General features: G+C 34.0%; 1 protein-coding gene across 1 annotated transcript in view; it reads right to left on the bottom strand.

Moving 5' to 3' along the window:
- Positions 1–1,437: 1,437 nt before the first annotated feature.
- GRIK1 (glutamate ionotropic receptor kainate type subunit 1) overlaps positions 1,438–19,584 on the bottom strand; it is a 162,433-nt gene continuing 144,286 nt past the window's right edge. The window contains exons 13-17 of the mRNA XM_070943569.1: positions 19,089–19,207; positions 14,968–15,185; positions 12,852–13,077; positions 8,846–9,096; positions 1,438–1,593 (exon numbers count right to left, since the gene is read on the bottom strand). Coding sequence (XP_070799670.1) covers positions 1,438–1,593; positions 8,846–9,096; positions 12,852–13,077; positions 14,968–15,185; positions 19,089–19,207 — 970 coding nt within the window. The remainder of the gene's footprint in view (positions 1,594–8,845; positions 9,097–12,851; positions 13,078–14,967; positions 15,186–19,088; positions 19,208–19,584) is intronic.

Genomic DNA, 19,584 nt, shown 5'->3' with positions numbered 1-19,584 from the left:
ATCTCAACTTCCACTTATTTACTAATTATCTCCAGATTTTATTGTCCATCCATTGATAAAATAGATCCCATATCAAATAGACCTCAGTATTCTCATCACTGTGTTTAACATCTACATGAAACCACACCTGATGGCCTTCCTGGATTTGCTGCTTGAAGAGCAAGTGGCAGCTGTGACAGGACACCCTTTGCACAGGTTCATCTTGTGTACCAATTACACTTTCCTCAACTGGAAGGCCTCTAAGGTGGTTACTTAGGCCCTGATCACCTCACAGATTGGATTATGCTTTCTGCATGGAGATTATTTTATTATTGCACTGCACTCTATATGGGCTTGGCCTTGGAGAACATCAAGAGGCTACAAATGCAGCAGTGTGAGAAGTAATGGCACTTTTGGTTATGTCCATGTGTCACTGATGCTACAGAAGCTGAATTAGTTTTCAGTCAGTTTCCAGGTACAATTCAAGGATTACATGTACCTGTAAGCCACCCAGAGTTGCTGGGAGTATTATTACCTGTGACATAAAACCTAGTATCTGAGGATCCATTTATGTCCAGTTGTTTCTGCCTGCCCTCTATCAAATGATGTCATCATGCAGAACTGAGGAAATGTACCATCTGTGTTGCGATCCCCACCTTCTGGAACAGCATCCCCCCCCAGACATACAGACTGCAATCTATCTCTTGGGATTCTGGAAAGCTTGTAAGACCTGGCTCTTGGCCACAGCCTGGGGTTTGTGGAGTCCCTGTTGTATAGTTACAATTGTTTTAGTTTGGGTTGCCTGTGTAGTTTTTTGTTTTTAACTATTTTTTTACTATATTTGTAAACTCTCCAGAGTCTGCTAGGATGGGAAGCCCTAAAAAATATAAATAATACAACAATAATTAAAGCCTATCCCGGCCTTGAGAAGGACTCAGTAGGTAAATAAACATGCTAAATCAACTCTAAACAACTGGGTGTCTGAGGAACCAACGATAACAAAACAAATCTTGGAATCACTGAACTAATCTAATTTAAGGTACCACTAGACTGTATAAAAATGCTTGCTAATGAGGATAGATGGGTATGTAGACATACTTATATGTGAAGAAAGTTTCATATAACTGAAATAAATATTTGATGATTTCTGATATGAAGAAATTGATACTCCAATCCCCAAAAATCTTTTTTTATTTATGTATAAAGCACATACAGCAAAGAACAGGGAAGAGCAAAGGGATGCAAAATAGTGATATTATTCCAAAAGTAAGAATGAAATGCTTTGGGATGATTAGTAGTCTATGAGTCATATGTGAAGACTGAATCTGTTGTATTTCCTCTGGATTAAAAAGAAGAAAATCAGACTATGAAATAAAATAGTTGTCTTTTCATAAGTAGGCATCAAGGTTTGTTTTTGCCTTCTATCCTGATATTTCCTACAGGGAAAATTGCATTTATTCAAGCCATGGTTTCTTTTCTAAGAGTCCGTCTTTGATGACAAGTAAGGATATTTGTGAAAGATGTACGCCCTTTAGTTCTTGATCTTTTCTTTAATTTCTTCTGATGTTTGAGTGAAATTCCAAGTTCCTCCATTATGGCATTAAAAGAAAGACACTGATAAAAAATAGGAGAGAAAAATTTATTGGAGTTAACAGCAGATTTCTACCATGAATTTAATAGAATTTAAATCTAGCTGTAAATGTGACAGTCACATATTGTGGAAGTAATTATGAATATAATAGTGATTAATTTGTCCACTGATATCAATAAAATAACCTCCTCTTAAATACAAATCATCATTTTGGTGGATTTCAGAAAACTCTTGATGCCTGATAATTATTTGATTATCATCTTTATTGTTACTGATTGATTATATATTATTAACTTTTGGACCAGAAAATATAGTCAGTTCTTTCTTCAGCCTTCAATAGCTCTTGACTTAGCTATGGTTTTTCCACCCTGTATGAGGCGCACTGTGGCTAATAAATCTCAGAATATATAGTAAAAAAGTAAATAAAACCAATATAATTTTTTTAAAACTATAGTGGTACAGCCATGAGAAAAACAAAAGAAAATTAACTATACCAAGATTAGTACTTAAGACCCAGCAACAGAATTACAGCAGTGTGGAAAGAAGGTTTTGTTTTCTTCATTTAAATCTGTGTCATTTGCAATGCAAGCCAGATTCTTGTTTCTTTGATAAACAAATTAGGAGTCAGTTTCAAGTTGCAATGCTCATTTTAAAGAGCAATTTTAAGATACATCTGTATCTTGACAAGAGGAATAGCTGTAAATAATCAAAACCATATGTTTAGTGATAGTCTTTAAATTGTAGACCTTAGTTTTCTATACCATTTTTAAAGATTAGAGTCCTGGTCAATTAGTATCTTGTAAAAAAAAAAAAAGAATATGCTGTAGGAAAGGAACTGAAAAAGTCGTAATTAAACAAGCCAAGTGACAAGGTTGTTCATGGCCAATAGGGAACTTGTTTTTCCCCTATTCCATCTGTTTTATTGAGAATGAATAAAATGTTTTTGTTGTTCCAAAAACACCTGCAGTATGACTGTTTTTGAGGACTGGAGTAGGAAAAAAATGCAACTTTCCAGCAAGTAGGCAGGTGTATATATATGAATAGACGATTCTCATATTTATCTTCAAGAAAACACCTTTACTCTGTAGAACGCAACATGCTTTGCATGCAGTAAGTTCCAAATTCAACTCCTAGCAACTGAAAATAGTATAAAAAAACACTTTGGAGAATTGCTGCCTGTCAGAGTAGCAAGCCATTTTTCCATGTTTCTGTTATACGTTCTGTGTAGAAGTCAATGTCTGTGAAAGTAGAAACCTGCATGAAGTTTTTTTTAAAGTCCTTATTGTTCTTGATAAGGTCACCTCCCAAGAACATTATCAACTAATGTAAAGACCAGAAATCTGTACCATTATATAATAAGACAATATTCTTAACACATAATAAGATAAAAATATAGGACGCTCAAAATATTCACATCAGGGGAATGAAAACAACAAGAAAACAACAATCAAGGAAAAACCACCTGTACGGTCTAGATGTTCTAATACCTGTGCTCTCTTGGGAAATGAAAATTGTGGTCTGATACATCTGAAGACACAAAAGTTGGAAAGGCTGATGTAGAATACAGAAATATGCAATAAATGAGTATAATGATCTAATGGTCAGATTGGCAGGTTATACAGTATGTATAAAACATGCAAAAAATATTCTTCACCCATATTTTTATATATAGAAAATATTTTTAAAAATGTAATAAGATTATGACTTCTTAACCCTACATCTTCATTTATTTGAATAATGGTTATATTCAGAATAGTTAAGATAAGCATGAAACCAGTGCAGAAACTCACTGTAAAAATATTAAGCATAGTTTAACACCTTAATATATCAATTTAGATAAAAGGAAAAATGGCTCACAGAGAATATAAAAATAATTAAATGTCTGAATCTGAAGACTAAAACAATTGCAATCACTTTTGGAATGTTATTTCATATATAAACATATTAACAAATCAAGGGCCTTAATTATAATCTGAACGACCTTAAATTATTACATTCAAATTCACACAAAGAGGAGGATCTAAACAGTTTTATATCTGAGCAGTTTTGTACCTAAAATGACTGAATGAAAGTTTGGGGGCTTCCTATTACTTAATTTCACAATGAAAACCAAGCAAAAGTTGAGTTGATTTTACAAGTTAAGAATCCTATTTATAATGCTGCTGGAATGGGCATGTTTACTTTTTTGTAAATGTACTGCAGTCCTCAGCAATTGGCAGCCAAACATGCTATGAGGCAGTGAGGACTTCTGCTCTACCCTAACCATTTTGTACCACAAGATAAATCCCTTTCCACTTTATTTTATTTTATTTTATTTTATTTTATTTGTATACCGCCCTACTCCCGAAGGACTCAGGGCGGTGAACAGCCAAACAATAAAATACTTATATACAAAAATTTAAAAAACCAGATAAAATTGAATTAAACCATTTTGGCTTATTAAATTAAAACACCCCAATATTTAAAAACAGATTAACATTTACATATTAAAAAGAGGGAAAAGATTAGGCCAAGCCCGCCTGGTGGATTAAAAAGGTCTTCACAGCGCGGCGGAAGATGCGCAGATCCGGGATCCTCCGAATCTCCGGGGGGAGCTCATTCCAGACAGTAGGTGCCTGGACAGAGAAGGCTCTCCCTCTAGGGGCCGCCAGTTGACATTGTTTGGCTGACAGCACTCGGAAGAGTCCCTCTCTATGAGAGCGTACTGGCCGGTGGGAGGCTATTGGTGGTAGTAGGTGGTCCCGTAAGTAACATTAATAATAAATTTAAAAGATATATTGTGTACTTGCGTACAATCCACTTATCCTGCGTATTGGGGCACCCTGTACCCAGTCCTCATTTTCTGCCATGAGACCATGGTATTAGGAGTTAGAAGGTGAATGAGCCAAAGATTTCCAGACTATCCACTACAACACAATCTCTCACACAGTACTGCCATTTCTGCTATAATTCTCACTGTGGAAAAATGGGAGTTCCTAGTTTAAAACAAAGTGCTACTAAACATGAAGAAGCTGTGGAAAATGCTATAGTAGACACAATCTATTTGTTGAGGTTCAGTTTGATTTAATGTCAACCTGTCCCAAAAAGTCTTTTTTCTTAGAATTTTTTTATTTTGCTCTTTTTATGTCTTTCTTTTTGTTCCTGTTCTATCCATTTTGAAAAAGACATTATAGACAGCAAGAAACCATATACATTGGCCACAACATACTCAATCACTAGTTGTGCCACCATAAAGTTACTTACCTAACAGCTGTGACTTTGGATTTTTAAACATATATTTCCAAGTGCTGAGCTCCTGGCTCAGAGAAGAGAAAACTGTAGGCAAGTACCAAGTTATTGATGAACTCTGGCATTCTGTTAAAGATCTCACGCATTGAAGCCTGATTCAATAGTTTCCTTGGCTGGATTGTAGGGGAGGTGATATCTTAAACTATGGTTACAAGGCCTTATCACAAGGCCAGAAACAGTAGGTTTTTGGCAAAATGAACTCAGGTAGAACAAAAGAATGGACTACAGAATACAAATAAAGTAGGTTATAAGATTCACCGTAGAGTATTTTAGTTATAGGATTAATTCTTAGCTCATCTAGTTTATTTTAATTATTCCTTATCTTACAGCCGGTGTAATATATTGGATTAGATAACTATGATTCTTCCCCCTTCCCATTACTGCATATATCCCTGAGACCATTAACAGCCAATGTTAACGGGCTCCTGCAGGCTCTTGTTTGGAAAAGAAAGACCTCATTAACTTATTGCTAAAGATAATGTTTTAAAACCTCATTTTTACATTCACTCCAAAGGAAAAGTATGATTTTAATTAATTCCATCTGGGAAGTAAAATAAAGGCAAATTATTCATATCTGAAAAAAAGATGAATCATACAAAAATAATCCATAGTAGTTACTGATCCCAATGGAAATACAGACGCAAGCAGCAAGATAGTAACTGTTAACTGCTCTAAGTCATGCAGGGCCAGCACGAATGAGCATTCCCACTGGAGCAATGGAACAAGATTCGTATTTCTCTCCACATGGTTAAATAAATGATAAGGCCCATGCACTGCATTACAGATGAGGATTCTATCTGATCGCTATTGGCCATTTTAAAGTGTTTTAGAGTGTTTCAGAATAGCCACGCTCACACACACTTGTTCTGTACAGAACTTATCATTTGAGGAGTAATTTGACATTTCCATGCAAGACCTAACTACCATATCCGTACAGAAGTACAGGATGATGGTTGCTGCAGCACAATCAATGCCCCACCATTTTTCATAATTATATCAGTGCACAGAGGATGGGACTTTGATCACATTGTCACAACTGTTATATTTATTTATTTTTATAATTGTTCCCTTATCCCAATCTTGCAAACATCACTAGTCTGCTATTCTGGAAAAGAAAACAACTTATTGTCATATTATATTCATAATGTTCTACTATACAGTTGTGGCCAAAATTGTGGAAACCTTTTGGGAACCGTGAATTTTTGAGGTTTGATGGCTAATAACATCACTTTCTTTGGAGTTTCAAGACAGTCATATTCCACAGCTGGAATGGCCTGGGAATAGCCCAGACCTTAACCCAATTGAAAATCTATGGAGCCGATTAAAGAAACTTGTTAGTCAGAAGCGACTCAGCAATAAAACTCAGTTAATAGAAGCAATCATTCAATTTTGTTTCACATTATAACAGCTGCAGAACTAAGAGACTTAGTTCACTCCATGGGAAGATGCTGTAAGGCCGTAATTTATGCTAAAGGTTATCCAACTAAGTATTAACTGACGTAATAATTTTTGTATATCTTGTTTTTTCTATGGTGATAATTTTTGTATATCTCATTTTTTCTATGTGTTTCACTTTTCTTCTTTATACTGTAACTGCTATTCTAATAGCAAATCCTTCATGAAACTTATTGCATTACATTCTTGATTCAATTATCTTTCCATTGATATATAATTTTTTGGTACTACTAAAAAAAAAAGTGGTGTTATTAGCTAGTTTTTAAAAAAATACATTTTTCCCAAAAGGTTTCCACAATTTTGGCCACTACTGTAGTATGGACAATGTAAGACATTTACCTACATTTTCTCAAATAGGCTGAAGGATTACTTGTTTTATTTCTTCTTCCTATGCTATTTCACATGCTAGGGTTCTATTGGAAATACCAACCCCAAACATCCTTGGGTACATGAAAAAATAAGTTATTCTGACCTTAGAGTTTCTCCCCCTTAATGTATGTTGTGGTCAGAATTTGCTCTTAGCTAAACACACCTTTCCTTTATGGTAACTATACAGTATGGATTGAGGGTTGTGTTCGAATCCCTTGTTCTTCCCGAATTAATTTGCCACAGTCTAACTCTGTAGATAAGGTAGTTCCAGAAGTGGAGTTGGATGGATGAGTTTGTTTACATTGTTGTCCATAAAAGAAACAAAAGGCCTTGTTGCATGCAGAAAGGAAAAGATGGAAGAAAAAGAAAAATTAAGAATATTAACTAATGTAACAAAATTTTAAAGAGAATGATACCAAAACTTATAAAACAATATACTTATAGAAAATGAAATTTGTGAAACATATCTAATAATATATAACTTCTCTAGGATACATATGTAGATTTTACTGTATTATATAAAATGTGTTAATATATTAAAAATTAACAACTACCTTCATATTTATCATCTCTTTTATTAAAACTTGATTGCAGAAAAGAATTTGAATTTTTACTTTCTTATTATTTTATTGGCTGACAAGAATCAATCCATTTTCTCAGGAATATATATATATATATACACAATATTTGAGTCAACTTTGCTTTAATGTTGATCTCTATCTGCTTTAGACCATTAAGAAGGTAACATTCATGTACCTCATATAATTTTGTAACAGAGATCCAAACCAATCCCAACATGTAAGCATAAAAATAAGAGATCATTGCAATAATAACAAGTATTTATATGGAAAATTTTGAGGGCAACCCCAGGCTTTGCATATTGAGGGTCAGATCTTCAAAAAGGCAGGATGCCTTTTCCTGGAGGTGAGGAAGAGGAGGATTAAAGGATAGTTAATCCTTTGCAAACGTTAAGGTAATCAGTCTGCCTCTTAACTTTTCACCTCAAAAATAATAAAAAGAGCCAAATGGGATTTAGGGTTTGCAAAGAGATGCTGCACATTACAGTATGTACCCTGCTGTAAATCATGGTGTTTTCTAGCATGGTTTGGCCAAACGTGGTTGTTATATGATATGGGGCTATACTCACACATACTAATTCATCTTCATGCAACTATGCACATAGGGGCCCATATTATCATAGATCGTAATACCCTTTATATTATTTATTTATTCAATTATATATATTTTATATTCCCTGCATTCTCTCACACCGAGTTATTTTTGCACTCCACCATTCCAATGAACAAAGATGTTCATTCTTTGCAACCCTCACTCTCCTAACATCAACCACTTGGACTGTGCACTCTACACTGAAGGTGTACAGTGAAGATTGTACACCTTCAGATCAGTCTCCTGATATGTCTCTCTTCCAACTTAAGTTGCAACTCCAATGTTAGAGAAAATCGCTCTTATGTGTCATCTATTTAAATTATACTTTTGCTTGCACCAGGAATGGCTTGGGGAGTATTGGTAAGGAAGATGCTTGTGTCCTTTTTTACTTAGCAGGGTCATTTGTTCCAAGTAAGGCTTGGAATTCTTTGTTGAAATACCACAGTTTCATTCCCTTTCTCTGCCTCACACAAATAATGACAAAAGATTTAAGCAGTGGACGCTGAAAAAAGCCCCAGTCGTATCCTCACTTTGACTCTTGAAATTCTATAACTTCTTTTCAGCTGACCCTTAATTACTACCCAGTATACTCTCCTGCAGATAAAAAGCATGAACTCTGCATTTCTTTCATTGCACTAGGTGGAAAGGTCTTATCGAGATTAACGGTATTGTTATAATGATGATGAAGCAATGACACATTGACTTTGCTGACAGTTATAGCTTTATAGAAGTGCCCATCGCACTAGCTGGAACCTATTGTATAGAGCTGATCATTGGGAAAAGGCTGGTGTTGGGCAGAGTGGCTGATAAAAAGACACAAGTGGTTCATTATTAGTTATTTCAGTTATCTTAGTACAAAAGGCTTTAGGCCTGATCAGCAGAAGGCAGTTCTTCCGGAATTCAATAATAAGGCAAAAGTGGGTTTTCTCTGCTTGATTGGATCCCATTCTTTTATGTGAAGGTACTTCCCAGACTGAATGCAGCTGGACTTACCTGTTCAATGTCACTATTTTTCCTTGATTTGTAAAAAAATTCTCCAATAGCTACAAACACAGAAAGAACTAGTCCTGCCGCAAGCACTATGAAAATGCCCCCAATGTTTTCCACGCCGAGGGCACTAGCTTCTTTACTGTCCTCCTCTGGGCAGCCATTGCCTCGCCACCACTTTTCCTTCATCATGTGCAATTTTCCTTCCTCCTGTAACTGGAGAATGGCAATGGTGATTTTGTCTCTATAAGGAGAGCCTGAAGGAAAGGAATAGGAGTAAAACAAAATTGAATATGTCAGGCTATATAGGACCATGTTAAAAACAGTCACACAGGTGCAATCCTCCCCAGCGCACATTTTGACACAAACAGATTGTGCATATATTGGCAAAATCTGGGATGGTGACTTTAAATCAATTACTGTGTAATTATTATTTTAAAGATTTGAATTTGGTCTTTTGTAGTTCACAACAATGCCAATATTCCCAGATTAAGTAAGTTTTAATAGCTCAGTTTGGGGCCAGATGCTTTGGCCACTTCAAAGGCACCTGAGATCCATGACTGAACATATTCTCAACATATCGTTATTAAAAGTTTGAGGATATTTTTATAGTACCGGAGTAGATCAAACATGGACCATAGAATTGGAATCTCCACCAATGCTCCCAATAAATGGTTTCATGTTCTTAAGAAAGTTTAAATAGTAGTGATGGATTTGAGATTAAAACTGATTAATAAAAATATATATTTAGATTGTATTAGACTCCCCTAAGAATAGATTCAAAGCAAGAACATCAGATTTTCTCTGTTGGAGGATTTGACTACTAGCTGAAGAATGGTGGAGTAGTACATTTCTGAATAAGCAGAAACAATCTCATGGTCTTGACCAAAATACCAGTAAGTAGACTATCCCATAGTACTTCCCTGGTTAAGGAGAGAATGGGAGATCATCCACTGGTATTCTGGATGGCTGTTTCTCATAAAGAAATTGCAGGACAGGCAATTTTTGGAGACAAAGGAGAACCATCACACTCTCAACCACAGAAAGCTTTTTTAAGGACACTGAGTTCGCTAACCTCACTTTCTAATCACTTTCAGAAATTACATATAACTATTTTAAGGCTAGTAGAGATCTTTAAAATGACAATTTTGCTGAGTTTACTTTCATCTAGAACAAAAGAAAAATTATAAATTTAAAAATTTAGAGTATTTGAATTAAATGGCAAAAAGCTGAGTAAGACTAAGAAAGTTATAAAAAAATTAAGCAATCAGATGAATTTGGAATTTTAGGATTTTTGCTAAAAGATTTTGGCAATAATTATTTTGAATTATAATTATATAAATAAATATTACCTTTGTGGGAATTAAATTATTTAGTGTATTTGAATTAAAAACAGAAGTTTTGAGATAAAGGCAAATTTGAGATTTTATGATTTCATATTTTGGACACTAGAGGGGACTAAGTATTCAGGCATAAAAGAAAAAAGAGGCTTGTCTTGTTTCTGGTCAGCATTGGGACAAAAATGACAAAAAAATGATATGACATTTGAATTGTTTCAGGAGATATTTAAATTATGGGGACAGAAACTATAGCAGCTCCAATGTCAGCAATAATGTCTACTTCTTTAGATAATTGATGTGGTGGAATGTAGTCTGGATTCCCAGAAGGGAGGGGCTGCATTCCAGAGGACAAAGTTGCAGCTAAGGTTAGATACTTTGGGAGAACAAGAGTTAAGCAGGCTCAAGTAGTTGGTTTAGTTGGCAATATTTCTGTTTACAAGTGAGGAATAATAAAGGAAACTGCTGAGAAGTAATTCCATAAGTTGTTCTTGGTTCCTGGGGCCTGAGAGTTTATTTCCAAAAGGGGTTAAATACGAAATGACAGATGCGAAAGAGAATGTTCTGAAAGATTTACAGGATCAAGAACTGAAAGAAACCTCACCCAATGCAAAAATATTAGGATACAAAAAATATGTTGAAATATTGGAAAACTAAAAAAAAAAGGCAGATTACAACACAGAGACGGCAGTTAAAGTGGAAATACAAATGATAAGCCAACAGCCATTATCCTGCTGGATAGTGATTACTTAGTGGATTTACAAAAAAGGTTTTCCTAAAGCCTTCAAAAAGACTTTGAAATGGAAAAAAGAAAATGGAAAGGGAGCTAAAATCATATGACAACTTCTGAATAAATTAAATATCAAGCTTGTTAGAAGCAAAAGGAAGGAGTGCAAAGTTGGTTTGTTTGACCAAAGTTAAAATAAAATATGTTTTTATAAAACACTGGGAATCCTTTTAGGAGTGAAATGTTGATGTGCATGGATATATGCATGAATCGGTCATCTGTACTTTTATAACTGTCTGGTTTGGTACAGCAACCAAATAACACGGGTACAGTCTTGAATAGATAGTTAGGACCGCAGGAAAAAACAAATTGTAATCAGCCTGTCTTCTATTGAGGACCTGCATACTGCATGAGCCAGAAAGAGGGCTGAGAAAATATCTACAGACCTCCCATATCCTGAACATAAACTGTTTCAACTCCTCCCCTCAGGACACTACTGTAGGGCATTGCATGACAAAACAACTAGGCATAGGGACAGTTTTTCTCTAGTGCCATCACTTTGCTGAACATCTAATTTCTGCAGGACTGTCTTATGTCTAAAAATGTTTAGCCATGTAGCAGGGCTGTATTACTATTAATCTTCTCATTTTGCCTTTTGCCTTTTACTATTGGTATCTTATTATTATATTACTTTGTTGTTTGTATGTACACTGAAAGTTTATGCACCAGAGACATATTCCTTGTGTGTCCAATCACACTTGGCCAATAAAGAACTATTCTATTCTATTCTATTCTATTCTATTCTATTCTATTCTATTCTATTCTATTCTATTCTAATTCTAATTCTAATTCTAATTATACTCTACTCTACTCTACTCTACTCTACTCTACTCTACTCTACTCTACTCTACTCTACTCTACTCTACTGGAAATTATAATGATTAAAGTTAGTATAAAAGTTATTTTAAAGATTAATAAAGAGTATTAGCATAAAAGGTATAGGAAGAAGAGATATTTGCATATGCCCTTGTGGGGTAGGTGGGAGGATAAAGGATCATTAAGTTTATGTGTAGTGATGAAGATCAAACTCGCTTCTTTAAATATTTTTTCTCTTTTTTCTTTTTTCCTCTTCCTCTTTTTTCCTTTCTTTTATTGCATGTTGTATTGTTTCTTTTTCTTTCTGAATTTAGTTTGCACAGTCTTTTATTATTATTACTAAATTTTTTCAATTAAAACTATTTTTAAAAAAACATTTTATCTCTTGGAGCTACAAAAAATATATTCAGAATTTGGATAAGTGATATTATTCCAGATATTGAGGTTTGGCATTTGGAAATATGTGATTTATCTGTCCTTCAAAAGGCATTATTTTCTATTACTGAAAAGATGAAGCAAGAAGTTGATGTTTGGCATATGTAGATTTTATGATATTTTACAATAATATTTTCATTATAATATTATATGCTACATCTTGTAAACCAGTGGCTACAAGTTCAATATAAAATTTTGTTTTCCTTTTTTACAGTTTTCTTTTCTTTCCTTTTTAAAAATCATTTTTAGTTTTATGGTTTATTTAGTTTACCACTGCTACTGTTGTGTACCTTGATACTTTGCTTGTCTTTTATATATTCTTAAAAAAAAAAGAAATATACTTTAACGATTTTAAACAATCAGAGATTAAAAATAGCAGCAATGATGATGCTTTAAATTCTTTGGATTAAATTGATTAAAACAAGTCAGGAGGTAGCACAATACTCTATGTGAACTATCTGCATTTATTTATAGGACATAATATAATTTTTCCTGCTTTTCAACCTGCAAAACTTTTGTTGACATTATGTTAAATAAAATATGTTTTATATTACAAAGTATTACGAAGTATTACGAAGTATTCCAAAGTGCTTACCATCAGCTATCTACCAATAATTATATGTATCACTTTTCTTACCAATGGGAGTTCCTACGCCATAACCTTTTGAATCGATGAGTCCCCCAATCTGGGTGAGATTGCAGTTTCTCTGAGTGACATATTCTATACTGGTTGATTCCATCAGCAGAGCATAATCAGTAGTGAGCACCCGTTGGATGCCTATATCATTGTTCTTCACCAGAGCTGTCAGTTGCCTGCTGCTCATAAATGCCCACATTTTCTCATATGTTGATATTTTGGATTTCTAAGGAAAGAAATTATAAGCAGTAGAAATCAGTACTCTTCATGCGTGTTAATTGCTAAGCATTCCAAGATGACACTATCCTTGATTTGGACCTCAGGAAAAAAGGACCCAGTTGTCTTTAAATGATTTCTGCTAAATTTAGTTCTGTGGACAGCATTTTTACATTCAAAGAATTTGCATCAGCCAATAGATTGTTCATGTGGCTTCTAATGTCCTTTTTGGGGGTGTGCATTTTAGAATGCATTGCATAACAGAATAGTGGTTCCTCTGCTTGACTATGGTAGATTGTATTTAAGGCTAAGTCTACGAATTTTACAGATTGTTGTTAATGTTTTTTTTAAAGAAGATATACAAAATATATAAGGGAGTCAGATAGGTAGCTAGAGTTTAATAGAGCGAAATTGTTAGTTATGTCAACAAAAAACTTCATCCAAGGAGATAATAACGTTTCTTTTGTTGCCGTGTCACATCAAGTGTCTGATAGTTAAGTTCAAGCCTAACAAAAGAAAGAAAGAAAGAAAGAAAGAAAGAAAGAAAGGAAGGAAGGAAGGAAGGAAGGAAGGAAGGAAGGAAGGAAGGAAGGAAGGAAATTGAAATGTGGGTTTGGAATAATGAAAGATAATCTTTTTGTTTCATTGCTAGAAATTGACCTATATGTTAGTTAGTCAAGCATAGGAAAAACATGTGTTCCTTTCTACAAATTTTCAAACATTAAATAAAAGTGAACTGAGAAGCATGCATATGAAAAGCCTCTAGGATGATAACAACATTCCTATGTTGATGCCTATATTTCAAGCTTGTTCCATTTACAGCATATTATGTGAAGGAATATTCCTGTCTGTTCACGTTATATTTAAATCATTTATTAATAGAAAGAGTTACTTCGATCTGAGAATAGAAGAATAGAAATAGCTACTTGGATCTGAAATCTTTTTACAAAGAAAGAAAGATTCCAAGGCAGAGAGTTGCTATTGGAATGATCAACATTTACATGTATCTTTAAATTATCACTTAATTGTAGAGTTTACTGTACTTTAACTTTTAGTAGTTAAAACTCTTGGTGAGACTGCATATTTCTAAGTGTATTTAATATTGTGAAAACCCAGAAACATTCAAATCAACTGCGATAATAAATTTAAAGAATTGTAGTCTAAATATAATTTAAATGTAACATCATATTTTATTTATTTATTTATTTATTTACTTATTTATTCATTTATTTGTTTGTTTGTTTGTTTGTTTATTTGTTTATTTATTGGTTCGATTTATATGCCGCCCCTTCTCCGGAGACTCAGGGCGGCTGACAATGCATTAAGCAATAGCCTTCATACTTTTGTATATACCTGCTTAGTAGGGCTTTCGCCCCCCCCAAGCGGTATTCTTTTTTATACAAAGTCAGCTTATTGCCCCCACAATCTGGGTCCTCATTTTACTTACCTCGAAAGGATGGAAGGCTGAGTCAACCTTGAGCCTGGTGATATTTGAACTTGCAGTAATTGCAGGCAGCTGGTGCTATTTAACAGCACTTTAGTCTGCTGCACCACCAAGGCTCTATATATTGATATGTATTTTTTAGAAAACAGCTTATTTAACCTCTGTTGGGCTTTTTTTTCTTTCCAAATTATGGCTTAAATCCCAAATTGATATTGGCCATGCCTATTTACAGGGGGACAAATGAAAAAGTTGGAATTTTCCTTGAAGGCTGACCAACATATTTTTGAGTAAATACCTAGAGTCAGAAAGATCCAACAATCAGAAATCCAATATGTATATCCAGTTTTGACTTACCTGCATAATTTATTCTCATCGTCCAAATGTACTATTCAATGTATAACACAGTATTAAAAAATCTTAACATTTCACCAACAAAAAGCTTTCTTAGCATCTTACCTTGAAAAATGTCATGGTTGATCCATCTCTAACAGCTCCATATTCTATCCTAGTTTGTTTTGCTAAATCATCTGCTGAATCAATAGGTGACTCCATCCTCTCAACCGTTAAGAAGGCAGCCAAATTAGCAGTGTAGGATGATATTATAATTAAGGTAAAAAACCACCATATTCCTCCTACTATTCTGGTGGAAAGAGCTTTTGGCATCAGCTCTGATCCTGCGTGACACCATCAAAACAATTTTATTACAATAGGATGAAAAGAAATTTTAAGATCACGCTATGGAATGTTATTTTCAGAAACATGTTACATTAGGAATACAGAACAAGAATGATTTGATGCTATAATTTAGATGTGTAGAGTAATGATAGACTCAAATACTTTTCATAAGATGAATGCAGTGCTAGATGACAAACAAATAGATGTCTTTGGATCAGAACTGCCATTTACTTTTTTTCCCCTTAATGATTAACATATCCCTTAATTGCTTTTTGAAGTAAAACAGCTGAAGTATGATGATGGATATTCTTTTTTGGAAGTAAGTTTTATTGATGTTGCTGTAATAAATAGGACCAGAATCAGAATGAAAGAACTTTCAGTATTATGCCCTATAATATGAGGATATATTACTTTTCCTTTACTGATTTCCTCAAAATATATGAAAAATTAGGCAATATTAAATATAGCAAGGTCAGGAAGGTAAATGGATAATTGCATATTATTTAATTATTAAAGCATTTTTCTCCCTCACCCTGGGAAATATCAACATTCGTTCTAAATATTCATATTGCTCCTCCCACCCCATAGTATCAAGTGAGAAATTCTTCTGTACATACATTTGGGGAGAACCTTGTCATTTGTTTATTTTCAGAAAACAGAATATTTTCAATAAATGTTCAGTTTATTATAAGTAATGATTTACTCTAGCATTTCCAAAAATGTTCTGGTGTAATCTTCCCTAATTGTCCTTTGACCTTGTCTATTTTGTTAAAAGTGAATACTGGTTTAATATTATTGCAGACTAGGATTATGCAAAATGATCTGAACTCAAGACATCTTGCTCCAAGCCTGAAATATTGTTTTAGCTGCACAACATCTGATTCAAACATGAAATTGGGAGTTTATATCATTTGGAAATCTTTTGAATTCAAAATTTTAATTGGAAATTGGGCTCTGGATTTCGATACACATTTTTCAGCTTTCTATTTTATAAATTGGATATTAGGCAAGGGTATAAGCAAATTAGTTTGTTGAAGCTGCCATTGCTACCTTTAAATAGACTTTCAACTTTCCTTTATTCGTTCCTCATTTCCATGTTACATAGAATGAAAACTACCCTGCAACATCTAACTTAGATAAAACAATACCATTCAAGCTGCATCTGGAGTTTTGAGCTGCATATAATGCATAATTTCTGATCTGTCAATAAACAATTGCAGAAAAACCCAAGCAAACCTTCTATCAAGGAGATAAAAAAATCCTTCAAATTTTTATTGAATTTCCAGTGATGCTTAAAAAAGCATCAACAATTAAACTTCCTCCTCTTCACAACACCTCAGCAGGTGGTCAAACTCTTTATACGCTGACTATCATGCAAGTGTATTAACTGATCTGATTTGTTTACCAAATCTTTTTGGTACTGAGGTGCTATACCTTCTAAAACAATTATGTAGAAGGAAAAAGTATGATTTATGACATTGGAAAATATCTTTATTTGTAAACTGAATATTGTATTTTCCAAATTAAATATTGGAAAATAGCTAATTTGAATATTTTTGTTGTTAGCTGCGAAGTCGTGTCCGACTTATTGCGACCATTTTCCAAATTAAATATTTCAGATAAAATCTTGTGTTATGTATGGTTTAAGGCTGCAAATTGTATTTATATAAGACAGTCAATGGAACTTAGCTCTGTCAATATTACTGTAATTACAATAGCTGTAATAACAGCTATTGAATAATAATTCAATAGCTCACCGTGTTATAGCATTGCAACTTGCCAAAATGATATGATTTCTGCTTCCAATATAGATATTCTACACAGGGAGGTTCTGAAATTCTTACATTCTTTAATGTTAATTTTGAATTTCCTTTGATTTATAAGAAAAGCCCATTGCTGGTGTGAAAAGAAAGAATGCATTTCATTTAGACATCTGCTTGTTGCCAACCATACAAGGTATCAGAAGATACCAAGAACAATCACTTCAACCACAGAAAAGCTGAAACCATACCATTGGCTGACAGAATGATATTCCCCTGGTTTTGATTAAATCCAAAAGAAACAAATGCCTGATATTGAGCAGAATGCAGACTTCTTTGAAAAATGAATGATCAGATATAATTAATCCTTACAATTGCTACGTGAGCATCCTTCCCAATTCATATTATGGGAAAAGAGTACTGATACTTTTACATACAGTCTATTTAGCTGCTAAATACATGAAATAAATTTGTCTATTCTATATGTGCATAGTTGTGGTATGTGCAGAAAATTGCTGTGTCTGATTTTTATGGTACATTATGGAATCTTATCTATTATTCTTAACAGGTTCATCATTGATTCTTATAAGACTGCATTCGTTGGAATTTATAACTCTACTGGTTTATTTGCATGCCGAATATTGACTCGAGTAAGTACAGTATATTTACTAAAATCTAAGGTGCATTGAATTCAAGGAAGTTATTCCCAGAGAATTGGGATTAGTCATGACAGCTTTCTGGCTTAGAATAACAACTTCACTGTGGTTATATCGGCTTGTAAGCAGGGGATTTTAACTTGTTCTGTTTTCTATATACATTAATCTCTAATTATATTGCATGTTCAAAGAAAAAATTGATCTGATTTAAAAATCAGGGAATGGTAGGGAAATAAATGTTACAAATGAGTGACAATACTTGCTGAAGACTCTCTAGGGTCTGTTTTATTTGTTTTGGCAGACATGACAGCCAATCCTGATCCAGACTTTGCTCAACCTCTGTAGAAAAGAGAAAGTCTGATGATCACAACTTACAATTTAATAAACAATGCTTTATGATTCAGCAGCTTTTGTTAACAGAAAAAGAGCATACCAACAGGTGCAGAGGTTAAAGCCATTCATCTCTTGTTCAAACACTTCATCTTAATGATGCTGCCCTTATAGTCCACACGTACCACAAGTTTGTACATGGAAATATTTGCTGCGGTTTACAAATGTTTGAGTTTAGTTTTCTTTTTTAATGCTTCTTCAAAGACAAGCAGAGTCTGGTTGGGGCTGACTGTCATGTATCCAAGGTAGTGGTAACTTGCAGACACGACATCCCACAGTTTGTTGTGGATGTTGGTAAACTCCAAAAAAAGAAGATGATTAAGAACACCAAATTTAAACATAAAGTACTCTGAAGTATACACCTGTCCAGTAGTGAGAAATCTTAATTGCTATATTCACCAAATGACAAAAAGAACTTACTCTAATGAATGAAATTATATTTCCTTACCCTGTGTACAATATACTTTGGTACGCATATCTTCCTACATATGCCAAAAAAGCTAGATGAATACAAGAAAAAAAATTGGCTTATATTTTTTCCAGATTTTAACAATGTTTTATACTAGCAAAGCTTTTTAAAATGTTGTCTACTCTAATAATTTGCTTAATGTGTGATCAGTATTGAAAGGATTCACAGTAACATAAACTTTATATAAATGTATGTGTCATATGGAGGCAAAAATGCAAGTCTCCCAGTGAATACCATACAGTATCAAAGGCATCCTATTAATTTCACAACCAAATGGGCCTTTTGTGCAATTTGTAGAAACAACTGCAATTGTGAGCATCAAAGCTTGGATCCATTTAGAAGAGGCAAACATCTTAAATATCTGCAGAGAAGTCTTAATTCTGTTTTGGTAAGTAACATAAGTTTGACAAGTATTTTCAAACGAAAGGCTCTTTTCAGTTGGGTTCCATGGTCATTCTTCCCAAGTGCATCGTTAAATTGTCAGGACATAAACAAATGTAATTATATTTTTCCTTCCAAATTAGGCTTTCAAGTTTTTGCTATAGCTACGAATGGTGGAGTTTACCAGCAAAGCAGCCCTCCATCAAACTGTGGGATATGTGTAGGAGTGAAGGGTAACCGCTGTACCTTGCTGCATGAGAGCTCCAACTCCAAACCAGAAACTATTAAGTAAAGTAAAATTGTTTTCCACCACATCTGAGTCAGGATTGCATGGGTGGGGGTTATACCACTCGTAGGGTGTAAACCTGTGGTAGTTAACAGAAAGAGTTGGTAAACATCACATAAAAATATGCCGAACACTGAACAAAATCCAAAGATTAATGAGAAAAAGGAAAAAAAAAGGAATCAATTAAGGCCATATTCATAAATATGCAATCACAGCATAAGAGATCCAAAGCAAATTTGCAGTGCAAAGCATTTTAGAGTACACTTTTCAATAAAAAGACTAATTCCATTAAAGTCTATTCAACTTTGGTTCATAGCCAGCATGTAAGTCCATGCATCATGTAAAAATTAGGAAAACCACTTTTACACGACAACATTCCACAATGCACTTTTTTTAGACTAAAGAAAAGTAGACCAAGGATTCTTCAGAGCTGAAGAAGCTTCTTGGATGAGAAGC

The sequence above is a fragment of the Pituophis catenifer genome, unplaced genomic scaffold (genome assembly GCF_029215685.1).
Source record: "Pituophis catenifer annectens isolate HBS135680 unplaced genomic scaffold, rPitCat1.0.hap2 SCAF_4, whole genome shotgun sequence".
Lineage (NCBI taxonomy): Eukaryota > Metazoa > Chordata > Lepidosauria > Squamata > Colubridae > Pituophis > Pituophis catenifer.
The sequence above is the reverse complement of the archived record's forward strand: the minus strand, read 5'-3'. Positions and strand labels throughout refer to the sequence as shown.